This window comes from Mustela nivalis, assembly GCF_964662115.1.
Source record: "Mustela nivalis genome assembly, chromosome: 1".
NCBI classification, from domain to species: Eukaryota; Metazoa; Chordata; class Mammalia; order Carnivora; family Mustelidae; genus Mustela; species Mustela nivalis.
In genome coordinates, this window is record NC_139020.1 from 47104792 (window position 1) to 47119080 (window position 14289).

The 14289-nt window shown below is 37.5% G+C and overlaps 2 protein-coding genes across 7 annotated transcripts in view; one reads left to right on the plus strand and one right to left on the minus strand.

Moving 5' to 3' along the window:
- The window catches only part of CMSS1 (cms1 ribosomal small subunit homolog), a 384418-nt gene that overhangs the window by 107415 nt on the left and 262714 nt on the right, over positions 1-14289 (plus strand). The window lies entirely within an intron of this gene.
- The window catches only part of LOC309846693 (filamin A-interacting protein 1-like), an 88326-nt gene continuing 82076 nt past the window's right edge, over positions 8040-14289 (minus strand). Inside the window, exons 4-6 of the mRNA XM_082696106.1 lie at positions 13895-14068; positions 9572-9750; positions 8040-8641 (exon numbers count right to left, since the gene is read on the minus strand). Coding sequence (XP_082552232.1) covers positions 8548-8641; positions 9572-9750; positions 13895-14068 — 447 coding nt within the window. The 3' untranslated portion in view covers positions 8040-8547. The remainder of the gene's footprint in view (positions 8642-9571; positions 9751-13894; positions 14069-14289) is intronic.

A 14289-nucleotide genomic window follows, 5' to 3' on the forward strand; every position in this document is an offset into this window, starting at 1 on the left:
GTCATGTTTAAAATGAGGTCAGATTCAAGATTAGTCCCAGGCAAAGTTACAAAATAAGAAATGGGTACACTCCTGCATTGTTAGTAATAATATAAACAATCTATTTATAGAGGACACGTTAGCTACAGGTTTCAAAATCCCTAAAAGGTTCATAACTTTTGACCCATATCTAAGGAATTATTTTTCTAAGTCAACAATTAAGAAGGTGTAAAAATTAGTTGAAGTATGAGGCTATTAGTCACTTCCTTATAAAAGTGAAAAAGTGGAAGGTATATAAATCCCTACAATAGGGAATTTGTTAAATAAATTACATCTGTATGATATAGCAGAAGTCATGCTCTTAAAAATTACGGTGTAGAGAAGTAGTGATTTAGGAGGATGGATAGAATGTTTTAATGAATAGAAATAGGGTACAACAACTGTGAAAAATATGAATTGAGAGAGTTGTTTTTAGCTTTTTTTTTTTTTTTTTTTTTGGTTAATTTTTCCACTGTTCTTCAACTTTAAAATCCCCTTTTGGGATCTTTCTTTCTTCCAGTGCCTTGATAAAGAACCTGCCTTCTTTTATATCTGCTCTCACGGGGACAACCCCAAAGCTCTCAAGCTTGTTCTTCTTCATCTATCAAAATCGACTTTTGTAATATACATATACTATTCTCCAAAGCTGGACTAAGTGAAGAGAATTAATCCAGAAGCTAATTTATGATAAGATATTAATATAAAATAATAGATTAAAGTTTAACAACTTCTCTTAAATTTCAGTCACTTATTCAACAAATATTTATTGCACTTCTTCATACTCTGGACCTTGCAGGAGAAACTATGAACAAAACAAATCAAATGCAGGTGGGAATATTTGATTCTTCACAATCATTTTAGGCCAAATGACGTGATTTTGTGGGGATCTTGTGACACTGGCAGGCCAGAGCAGCAATGGAATCTTCTGGTGCACTTAAAAACTGCCATATTGCATGAGTCTTAATTTCATATATATGCTAGCATGTCCTCTTCATGATACCACTGCATTAACATTTCTAGTTTTTTCTAATTAAAATGATTTCCAAGGGACGCCTGGGTGGCTCAGTTGGTTGAGCAGCTGCCTTCGGCTCAGGTCATGATCCCAGCATCCTGGGATCGAGTCCCACATCTGGCTCCTTGCTCGGCAGGGAGCCTGCTTCTCCCTCTGCCTCTACCTGCCGTTCTGTCTGCCTGTGCTTGCTCTCTCTCCTCCTCTCTGACAAATAAATAAAATCTTTAAAAAAAAAAAAATGATTTCCAAAATGGGGAGATAGGTCTCTGTGGTTTAAAGGGAAAAAAATTTCCTTGAGCACTGTATTGCTCTGTTCAGTGTTACACTATTAGATCATTACACAGTTTAGTAATACCTCTACTCTGAAGGAAAGAAGGTATGAGCAGCCCTAGAGAGTGATCCCTCTTTTGCGCAGCCTCAGTGTTCTCTGTTGTCATCATGCCTGTAACACAACACTGCACTGTTTTATTGTCTGTCCCTCCTATGCTGAAGTGTATGACCCCTTGAAAGCTCCTATTCATTATCACGTCCTTATCCCCCGAGTCAGTATAGGATCTAATTAAATGCCTCCCTGGAAATCTGAAAAATGCCAGTGTGTCACCAAGTATGTAAAAAAACCACCTTTAAACAAAGGCAAATGTGAAGAAAGATGCTAGTGCTTACTGAGTGCTTCCTGTGTGTTAGACACCATACTTAGCACTTTTATGCATTTTATAATTTAATAATTCCAAGAACTTATAAGATATGCTTATCTGTTTTTAACAGTGAAACTGAGATTAAATAGGTTAAGTACTTTGTTGGGGGTCAAAAAGCTGGTGAGAGGATGGGACCATGGCTTAGACTTTTGTTATTCTGACTTGAGTCTATACTTTTTAACCCCAATAGCCTACACCCTGCTAAGAAAATGCTTTTTTGTGCAGTGATATTTACTCCTCATTTAATCATCATTTATGCCAGGCATCTCCATCCTTACAGCTGGCTGTTTGACTTTATCTTCTCATGAGGGAATAATACACTTGTCAGGAAAATTTACCTGCAAGTTGCAAATGCAGGATACAGTTTCATTCTAATGTTCCACCTTAATTTCCATTTATGAGGCAAACATTTCATTTTGACATGGTGTGATGACTCTTCTTTCTCTTTGTATTTTATAGTTAGGTGGAACACAAGTTTGAGGTCACCTTTCCACATTCAGTCTTTGGCTTCCTCTTAAGGGCTCTTAAACTAGTAGCTGTGAGCCTGTTGGATGTTTATCCAGTGTTTACTGTATGCCCTCCATTCTCCTAGGGCTAAGCTGGCTGTTGAATAATTATAGTCCTTAATACCCTTTTTGCCTGACTTTCTGTAATATTGCAACAGTAGTGTCAGTACCACAGAATGAACACTTCAGTCTTCTTTTAATCACCTACATATTATTTGTGAGTATCTGGTCTTTTCAACTGTATTATTATTATATCTTAAAATTCTTCTGGACCACCCCCCACAACACCAAGCACAAAACTTCAGCATATAATAATGATTCTAGGGAGAATAGAACCAAATATGCTATCAGGAGAGCTAGCTTCTGGTCTGGTTTTACTACTATTTAGCAGCAAGATTTTGTGATTTCTTATTTAGGACTTGAGGGGCCTCACTGTTCTCAATTCAAAAATCAGAAGGTTGGTCTAGATTGTTAGGTCTTTTTCTAGTTTAAATTCAGGATTCAGAGACTTCTGTAACTTTTATGTAGTTATCCAATTGATCAATTCTTTGAAGTGGCATTAATAGGAATAGAAACATTATAAACTGACCTGGATTTGCAAAGGCAATACTGGGTTCAATTTGGATATGTGATATTTGAGAAGTAGTACAGCATACCTAAATCTAGATATCCTTTAAGAATGGAAATACAGACTTGGATTTGAAGTTTGTAAAGACATTGTCATCCTCACTGGCTTCTTTTGATAGTATGAGTTAGAATCATAGGCTTAAAGTAAAAGGTACTTACTTATAGCAATCACATAACCACAGATATTTAGATCTGAAAGAGAAATACATATCATATGGTCTGCCCCATTTGTTTTATACCCAAGATTGGAGAAATGGAATTTGTCCAAAGTTACACACTATCTACAAATCTAGTCTATAGACCAGAGTCCCCTATCTTCAAGCTCCTGCTTCATCCCTCACTGTGTTCGTTAGGTTTCCTCTTTAACTGCTTTATAACATGTATAATATTATTTTGTGAGTAATAACTTCACTAATCATTGCTTATCCAAATATAGATGCAAAATTATTTGTAAAATTTGGCTCAGCTTTCTGGGAGAGAACAGCAGTCGAAACACAGTGTCATTACTATATCTGAATTTTGACCTCTATAATTAAATGGTGCTATATGAAAAGCACTGAATTGTGTAGTGGCAAGGTACGATTCTGTGACATCTATTGAAAGCTAAGTTATTGTGTACAGTCCTAAATTGTGTTCAGTACCTTTATGAGGTAATTAGTTTCTCTGTATCCCTTCCCAGATCCTATGTTAGGTCTGGAGTGTATGAACACTTGTGATACTCTGTAGAATTATGATACTGAAGTAAATGTTTATAGTAGGTCTCCATTTTGTTCTGATGAAGAACTGGATACCCATGACAAAGGTCAAATGGAGATCTGGCATCTATTTCACTACTTGCAAGACATAGTCTTGAGAATATGTAATACATAGAACTCCTTGCCAGAAAACAGAAAGGAAATGATTGCATTTGAGTACAATGTATTCTACAACAATAGTTTAGTGTGCATGAAATTTAAAACTGCTGGCTTTCTAAATAAGATTTTTTTAAGTAGACTTAGTTTATTTTTTAAAACATTATACCCATTGTGTCATACTTTATGGGAGAGTCTTAAAAGCTGAGATTTAAGACCAAAGAAGCTAAAAATTCTAATGGCAATGGTTGCAAGATATTGAATTCTCCAGTAAAGTACTCTAGTTTAATGTGTTTGTTGATTTCTCCTGAATGTTCTATTTTCATGAGCATTTCAAGTTATTATGTCATTTTACTATAATGGTGCCTTTTTTCCCCTACCCATCATGATTGCTTAGTACCTTAGAAGCTTCAGTATCAAGCCTTAAATTCTGCAGTGGTGTCTCTGTTTTACACATGCACAAATTAGTTAGGGTTTTATACAGGGGGAAACCATATCTACCTCCTTCACCTAGTGTCTTCCATAGTACTTGGCATGTAGCACGCATTTCATTAATTGTTGTTGCTGGGGTTTTTTTGTTTTGGCCGTTGGTTGTTCTTGAGTGATTGAATGAATGGCATGCAGTACAGACTAGCTAACTAATTAACTAAAAATTTAGAGAAATATATTTATCATTTACATATATATGAGGGAGATAGTCAAAGCCCCTGAAAAGAAGATTAGATGTTTTTAACAAAAGCCTTTAAAAGTACTCACATATAGGGATGCCTGGCTGACTCCTTTGGAGGAGCGTGCTACTCTTGATCCTGGGGTCATGAGTTTGAGCCCACATTGGGTGTAGAAATTACTTAAATAAATGAACTTTTAAAAAAAAATTTTTTTTTTAGATTATTTATTTATTTATTTATTTGACAGAGAGAAATCACAAGTAGACGGAGAGGCAGGCAGAGAGAGGGGAAGGGAAGCAGGCTCCCTGCTGAGCAGAAAGCCCGACATGGGACTCGATCCCAGGACCCTGAGATCATGACCCGAGCCGAAGGCAGCGGCTTAACCCACTGAGCCACCCAGGCACCCCAAAAAAAATTTTTTTAAGGTACTCAAATACCCTCAGTTAACAAGAAGGTGAATATGGCTCAATCAGTCACTTTGTCTGATGCCCATCTGCAAAATAGGCCTGTCATAATGGGAAAGGATTGATGACGGAAATCTTTTTTTATAAAGTTCCCTCAGCCAAAGGAGAGGTAGAAGTGCTTTGTACTTCACTAAAGCCTAAACAACAAAAGACTTAGCCCAAGCTATGGTCTGGGCAGCAACCCTTGAAGCTGGGTCCCTGGTGACTTTACTCTAAAGACCCTTCTTCCTCCGGGGCCACTGTTCTATCTAGTAACTCTTGGGCAGGACAGGAGTAATAAATTCTACCTGTGACTCTTTCTTCACTCTGTGACTTTTGAGAAGCCAGCATTTGAACTCTTGCTTTTTGAAGTCAGAGTATCAATGCTAACCCATTTGGCCAAGATATTATGAAAAGTAATTTAAGGCTTTAAAAAAAAAATTTACAGTTGAAGCCACATTTTTATACAGAGTTACCATAATATTTGTTTCCCACTTTAGTGGTTACTTCAAGGCCCAAAATGTAATAACATGTATGGTTAATATACATGGTTTGTTTTTGTATTCTAAAAAAGAATGCATGATTTAAAAAAAAAAAAAAAAAGGAACTTTTTTTTTCTTCACAGCCTTTTCCCCCACTGAAACTGAAAAAGGAAAAAGAAATTATGCAAGGTTTTTTGAAAGTACAGACAGATTTGGCATTTCACTTATGGGAAAATTTTGCAAAATTGTACTGACTAAAAGTGATTTTTGTTTTGGCTTTCCTGTGAAGCCATCCAGAAAGGTCAAAAATTACTGGCATTGCTTTTATATAAAACATTTCACATAGACTCCACTTGTAATTCAGCCAAGTCATAATTCAGGTCATCAGTGACACACATATCCACACATTGGAACTGGTCAGTGAACAGAAAAGTGGTCATGAAATGTGGATAATGTTACCTTATGGACAGACCAAACTGCCCAGATTACAGCAAAGGAAACTTTGCATTAACATGCTTGGGAATGGTTTCCTGAGCTCATCCCTGCCCCCATCCTCCCTCAGTGGGAAAACCAATTGTTTACTGATTAGGACAACTACATCAGTTGGCAAACATTTTGGCCTAAAAACCTGTGACATCAGTCTCCTTTAGGGTTTTCCACATAAAACAGATTCTCCCAGGAAAACACAGAAATTGAGCCTAAATTTGAAATCCATCATTATACCCTCTAAGGTCTCTTTAACTTATCTCAATCATGTATTTCTTAATTTTTATTTTATTTCCACATAGATATTATCCAACACTTACCCACCGAGTAACATTTGCAGTGTTTTTTTCAGAGTTTCAGTCAGATAGTCTTTTATAGTTATCCTCACCCAACTCCCTTTTTATGGGGATTATGATATCTGTCTTTGTTTCTCTGTACTGAGGGTCACTGATTTGGGAGTGGCTTTTATTACTTTGTTTGAGGAAGGAAATAAACATTATTCTTTGACCCCTTAAGACAAGTTCATCTTGCTTTTGTGAAGAGTGGCTATGTGCTTAAGAGGAAGTACTCTCAATAAAGTTAGAAGGACTCCATGATGGTGCACATGTTGTTTTGTCCCTTGTCAGAGAATGAAACAAATGAGTGGTATTTCACTCGTGTAATCACCTCCTAAATTATTATAGTTTTCCCCACTTTGTTTTGTTAGGTGGATTTCATGTAATATTTTGATGCAAATGGCCCTAAAGCAGGGAGAAGTCCTCAGGCCCACAGTCTCCCTGTTGAAGGTAGGGGAGCAAGAAGGACCAGTGCAACAAGGGTGCCAAGATAACGGGAGCTATGATGTTGTATGGGCAGAATAGGGCAAGAATTGTCTGTATATCATGTGAGTTGATAATACATTTAACAATCTCATATCCCAAGAGTTCCATCTGAAAGCTGTTCCTTGGCAAACAGAAATAGGTGATTTTCATATCTTCTGGAATGGCTGCTACATAGGAATAAGAGTCACTCCAGTCAGTTTTTCCTATTTTTGGCAATGGTATGTTCACTTTCATTATTCTTTTTTTTTTTTTTTTTAAGATTTTATTTACTAGACAGAGATCACAAGTAAGCACAGAGGCAGGCAGAGAGAGAGGAGGAAGCAGGCTCCCTGCCAAGCAGGGAGCCCGATGCAGGGCTGGATCCCAGGACCCCGAGATCACAACCTGAGCAGAAGGCAGAGGCTTTATCCCACTGAGCCACCCAGGCGCCCCACTTTCATTATTCTTTAAGATGAAGAAACTTTGTGTCCAAAGGCTAAAAAACATGATCTTTTAAATTCTTCCTCTTAAGCCCCCTTGATACATGTAGAAATTCCATTCTTAATATATTGATTTCATGGGATACAATTTACATTTGTCTCACTGTTTTCCTTTTCCTCTAGCTCATGGCCTTTATTCCCACTGAATTTTTGTTCCCATTTCTCAGAGTTGTTCTCTTTGCCCTTTCTTAGTTTAAATAATCTTCATCTGCCTCCCAGCATTATTTCTGGATGTCCTCCTAAGCCTTCCACTAGAAGATAGTTGAGGTACAGCAGTGAATATTAAAACTGTACCTCAGACAGCCCTCCACATTCCTACCCTAAATCTGTAATGTCTTGCCTTCTTTGTTAATGTGGTAAGCCCTCTGGAGAGGGACAACCAGTACTTCTTTGTTCTATGGCAAGCAGCACTCTAACCGTAGTCAATAAATGTTCATAATAATGAAAGATGAAAGAAAGTGTCTGTGTTCAGCAAGTTAGTGCCAAATAAATGTGGAGGCCAAATGAGGCCACGGGTGCCAAACCACAGGGGTTCGAAATAATATTTAATATAACATTGTCTCATTGAATAACAAATCTTACATTGTAATGTCTGAGTCAAATCTTCCCTTGGTGCCAGACTTCTCATACTCCTTTAATCTTCCTCTCAAGATATTTCAAGTTCATGAAGCTCAAGGTAACAACTCCCCCCACCCCCACCCCTACCCCCATGTAGTGAGTAGAAAACAAACCTCCTGATGAATGTGGAAAAAAAGTAACTGGATGTGAGGGCCATGGATTCTCTGGGAATCAGACCAACTGTCTACCATGAAGTAAGAAATGAAACTTTGCCATTAACCTAGCTATTGTGTAACTTCAGTTACCTAGCTAAAATATGAATTATAAGTAGTTTTAAAAAAGCACTGAAACTACTAATATTTTAGAGAAATAATTATTTTTTTTCTGCATTTTTCTGTGATTGTTAGAATGCAGCACCATTAGCTTTGTAACTCAGAAGTACACATGGAATAACAGAAGTGAAATGACAGTTCAGTAAAATTTGATATTGCAATGATAGGTTCTTTTCTATCTTTGTATTATCAGTATAGAGCCTTAATTGTCCTTTCCATTTCAAATGAAGGCTCATATTTTCTAAGGTGATTCAGAACAGAGGGACAAAATTGAGCAAAATAATCTGCCCTTCATATGGTTACAAAATGTTTACCAACAAATCTCTCCCTTTTTGCAGCCAAACCTCTCAAAATAATGGTTCACATTTAAGCTGCTACATTCTCGTTTCTTATTTATTCTTCAAAGCATTGTTATTTGGCTGCTGCCCTCACTGTTTTATTGAAAGGACTCATTAAGTTTCCCGGTGTCTTCCTTGTTGCAAAGTCCTGGGACATTTTTTTCTCCTTTTCTGTATTGCTTGAAAGTCTTTCCTTGTTTGGTTTCTTTGCGTTCTTTCCCTTCTAGTTCTTCAGAAAACAGCGAGCCATTGATTCTTCTGGAGTTCCCTTCCAGAATTCTCTCTCCTCACCATACCAGCACTCATTACTTCAGCTATCACCAGGCTGCAAATCCACATCACTGGCCCAACATTTTCCAGACCCGTATTTCCAACTGTATGTTGTTTAATTAGATGTATCATTCTCCCCACTGGACATCAGAATACACCAGGTACCTCATACTCAGCATGTCTAAAACAGGACCTGCCCCCACTTTTGAGCCATCTCCTCCACCAGCAAAAAGCTCTGCACCATTCCTATGTAATGTACCCTGGTGACTAGCCAGGAGTGCTTCTCAAAACTCCCTTGTATTTCTTCCTCTGCTCTCTAGTCTCATTAGTCACCCATTAGTATTGATTGTGCATCATAAGTATTTTCTTATTCATACCCTCTTCTCTCTAACCCCATAGCCATTGGAACATATACCCTCCCCCAGTCTAAAGCTCCTGTCTTTATTCCATGTTGCCCTGATGGTTCTTCAAGAAATCATACCTGATCAACTCTTTCCTCTTCTCACAAGTTGTCATTTGTCCCTTCTTGCCAACAGTATAAAATCCATCTGCTTGTGGCTAGCCTTGCCTTTTCTCATCCTGCAATTACACCCTGTACTGTGGTCATGTTGAGTTCCCTCACTACCCATACTATTTTATCTCTATGCTATGACACTTATTTCTGCCCCTGCCTTGTATGTAGTTTCCATTCTTGTTTGCATAGGGACTAGACCCCTATTACCTCCTCTGCCCCTTTCACAAAGCACTCCCTTGCAGAATAAGGTGCCCAGCATTTATGTTTCCATAGTTTTTATCATACCTGGTTATTGCATTATATTCAAATTATCTTTAAACACATCCTCTTCCTCCCTCTGTACCATGAGAACTTTAAGAGCAGAAGCTCTGTCATATTCATCCCTGTATCCCTGGTACAATGTTGAACCCATAGTGAAAGATTAGTAAGAGTTTGCAGAATGGATCATTGTCATGTCCACAGTAGCCTTACCTTTCACATTCCTGTTCTAGTAAGCTTATGAATTCATCACTCTTCTCCATGTATTCTTTGTGTTTTCTCTTTTCTTCTTCCAACTCCAGTATGGTTTGCCTATGAGATTTTTCTGCCATTAAAAGCTGTTCCAGGATTCGTCTATGAGATTCTTTATATTTTTCCATGACTTTCTCCAACTACAAAAGAAAATACATTTATAGTGTGTTAACTGCAAACCCTTCAAAATACGGCCATCTTTCATTCACTGTTTTGGGAATATCTAAGTTTTGACTAAGTAATTTAGCAGTGGGTTTCTCATCTTTTTGCTTGGTTTTTTTCTTTATCATTACTCTTATTAATTGATACTTTTTGATGCATCTCAACACAAATGTAATCTTTCTACTGTTAACTGTTTTTTTTCACACAGAGAAAATAATTGTTTCCTCTGTGGATATCAGAATAATTTCCCCATATCCCTTTTCTGACACTTCCTTCTCTCTTCAGAAAAACCTTGTCAGAGGAATGACATAAAGAAGGAATCTTTGCATAATATTTGATTCTGAGGCAACTTAACTGCTATCCTGCCCCAGCCCTCCCTAGAGTAGGCTTCTTGGATCCTTTGGTCTGTTTTTCATCATATTATGACTCAAGGTGTTTGCATATTTTAAAAATTCTTATTAATCAATTCTTTGTTGGTTATGTAGTACTAATGTGAACAAATGTCAATACCAAGTCCTTTCTGGTTTCTGTGGCCTACTTATATCTCTATTAAGATATGATCAGCCTGTACCTGACTTATGTGTTTGTCTTCCCTACTAGACTGTGAAGTCCCTGAAGGTAGGGCCTACATTGAATTTTTAACAATTCTTAGCATCTTCATAAAAAAACAATGAAATCTTGCCTATTGCAACAACATGGATGAATGTAGAGAGTATAATGCTAAGCAGCATAAGTCAGTCAGAGACAAGTACCATATGATTTTACTTGTATGTGTAATTAAGAAACAAACAAAGGGGTGGGGGGTAGACAAACCAAAAATCAGACTGTTAATGACAAAGAACAAAGGGTTACCAGAGGGGAAGTTGGGGTAGGAGTGGGGAATGTTGAAATAGGTGAAGGGGATTAGGTGTGCACTTGTCTTAATGAGTACAGAAATAAATTCATGCTTACAGGATCAATTAATCTATGACAAAGGAGGCAAAAGTATACAATGGGGAAAAGACAGTCTTTTCAACAAATGTGCTGAGAAAGCTGGAGAACTATATGCAAAAGAATGAAATTAGACCATTTTCTAACACCATACACACACACCCACACACACACACACACACACAACCTCAAAATGGGTTGAAGACTTAAGGGTGAGACCTGAAACCGTAAAACCCCCAGAAGAGAACACAGGCAGTGATCTCTGTCTACTTGTGATCTCTGTCTACTTGTGATCTCTGTCTGTCAAATAAATAAATAAAATCTTTAAAATTAATTAATTAATTAATTTGATCTTCCATTATACTCTCGTAGTGCTTTGTGGTTTTCACCATAGAAAACAACACTGTGTTTAATTGTATACTTGGCTTATGTGATCATTTGTTGTCTGTCACACAGACACTAAACACAACAACATTAGGCATAACTATTTTTATTCATCATCTCTCCAGTAAATATTAATTAAAAGAATAAAATAAAATTTAAAAGCTAAATTATACAATTATTTAAATAAGTACTTGGAGAATTGTGATGCTAATAGAGTATGCAGATTCTTTTATTATAATACCTTGATAAATCCAAAATATTATATTTTCCTTGCTATTTTTTTAAGAAGAACTAAGAATATCTTGGGCAATTAACTCAGTATCTTTTTTTAAGGTAACTTCTAATATAGAACCCTAGGTTGGAAAGGAATAGGAGGTTAAAACTGTTGTAGACTCTGAGTTCTTAACATCTTCCCTTTCTCTTGACAAACCAGTCACCCCCTTTTCTCATTCCTATTCTTTGTTCTAGCTCAATGCCAATACCAGTCTTTCATCTTAAGTCAGTATTCCTACCATGTGATGTAACTGAGAGCAGTTAGGTCTTCTAAGCTATTTTGCCTTAAGAATAGGTAAGTCCTCTTTAGTTTACTGTAGGAGTGGTTGAGATTTTTACACTCTTCAAAAAGTACATTGTGAATAAAAAAAAATTCAGGGTTATTAACATCCCAGGTTGGGAAAAAGTAAAAGAATAATTACTTAGCATGCAGATCCTTATTCTGCTATAACTCAGGTACAGCCATGGATGGTCTCAGTGGGAAAGCTATCTAGGGATCTCTATTTAAAATTCTCCCTTAATACAGTTTATTCACTGGGTACTTAAATTTCTCCCATCACTTCCTAGATAGAGAAGTGGGTAGACAACAGGATTATTGGGTAGGTAGAGTTATATGGGCTTCAAGGAATGGATAGACTCATAGCTGGGGAGAGAGAAGTCTATAAGGTAGAAGTAAAAGGCAAGAGAAGAAAAGTGGACACATCATGAAAGTGGGAATGTGATAAGTGAGTATGTGTAAAGGAGTATGTATGTGTATGTTTTGTGAGAGTAATCAAAAGAGATTGGATTTATAAAGGGCTAAATTATGGGTAACTTTCAGGGACAAGCATTTGTAGAGAGTCAGGGTATTTTCAATTTTGCATATATGTAATAGAATTATTGTGAAACTAAAACTTTCCCATGATTTTAGCATAGATTTGGAGTCATTCTGTTCATTTCACACTGAGGTGTTGAGGGATTGTGCCATTTGTGGAGTTTTATCAGGATACAGTCAGTGATCATCAGTTTGCATTGCACTTATATAAATTGGGGAATTTTTGCCTAATGCCATTTCCTAGTCACTATGTTGGGAGCCAGGATGCAGTCTTCACGTAATTGACTTGAATGCAGCTTCAGCTCTTCTTTCTAAAATTTGAATTAAAGTGCAAGTCAACAGACTTTGGGTGGTTGCATCCTTATCCTTCAGAGAAGCAGATCCATCTGACCAAACTCCTTCGCATTTGGCAAGATAGTAGTCTTCTCTCATGAGACACCCAAGACAAGAATAGCAAGGACATTAGAGGTCAGTCCTGAGGTAGGTTGCCAGAGCTTATGTGGGGGAAATTTGTCCAAAACTTGCTTTCACTCTCTCCAGCCTTAACTCATGCTCTTAGTTGTTTCCTTTTTATAAAAACGAAAAATTGTGAAATTTTCCATTGAGGTCTCAGAGGAAAATAGAAGAATAAAATAAGGATGCCAGGGTTTCAGAAATGTCAGCAAGTAAAAGAGCAAGCAGTACTGAATCTTTGTGCAGTGGTATTGAGACTTTGCATCTTTGCTATTGTCATTGCTGGGCACACTTGTTGGGGGGAAAGATCTTTGCTGTCATTAAACTTTTGAAGGAAAAGGGATAACACTTATCTAAAATACATGCTTTCTAAAATTCCATTGCTTGGACAATTCTTTGATCATTTCCATTCATGCTCAAAATTTCTATGACAGGGGCACCGGGGTGGCTCAGTGGGTTAAGCCTCTGCCTTTGACTCAGGTCATGATCCCAGGGTCCTGGAATCAAGTGCCGCATCACACTCTCTGCTCAGTGGGGAGCCTGTTTCCCCCCTCTCTCTCTGCCTGCCTCTCTGCCTGCTTGTGATGTCTCTCTCTCTTTCTCAAATGAATAAATAAAGGCTTTAAAAATTTTTTTTTTCTATGACATAGGATGCCTGGGTAGCTCAGTTGGTTGGGCAACTGCCTTTAGCTCAGGTCATGATCCTGGAGTCCAGGATCAAGTCCCACATCTGGCTCCCTGCTTGACAGAGAGTCTGCTTCTCCCTCTGATCCTCCCCCTTCTCATGCTCTCTCTGTCTCTCATTCTCTCTCTCAAATAAAATCTTTAAAAAAAAAATTCTATGACATAATACCTCAGTATTTTCAAAGAAAGTTAAGCTTTTTCTGTTTTTTATTATAGCCTGTATAGCCTTCAGGTCCCCATAATGTGCTGCCCTTGTGTGCATGTGTGTGTGCACGTGTGTGTGTCTAAGTGTCTTTGGCTCTCAGTGTATGTAAGAGAGAGAAAATCTCTTGTATTTGTCAGCTTTCAGTCTGATGTCAAGAAAGATACCTAGTGGAAACATCCCATCTATGATTTGTTCTCCTTTTCTTTCCTGTAGAACATGTCGTATTTATCTACCTTGGGTAGATTTTAAATGTGTGAGAACATAAAACTGTAAATAATCAAAAAAGAATTATATGTCGTGCTCACCTTCCAAGCCAAGTGCTTGGCTGGCTAGTAAACTTTTCCACCTTCCAGGTGCACACCCCTAATGCGATACATACCTCATTCATTGGTTTTTCATAGATGTCCTCCTGCCAAGGGGCAGATTTTGCTTGAAAAGCATCTCGCTGGAGAGCCTCTAACACCTTTTTTGGAGTGACAAACCCATACTGAGCTTCCAGCAAAGCCAAGTCCATTTTTTCAGCCTTTAAAATGCCTATGACTTCATCTCGAGCCTGTAGGAACAAAAGCCATTTCAGAAAGCTTGCTTTATCTACCAGCATTCTCTGAAAGTGGTTCTTGAGAGCTGGTTTTTTCCTTCTATTTCAAATAAAAAATGAGTCATGTTTCTTTATAACACCTTTTACAAAAGGCGGTTAAACTATGTCCCTCATCCTTCTTATAATCTAATTACACATTAATAATATTTTAAATGTGAGCACTATAAACATTGGGG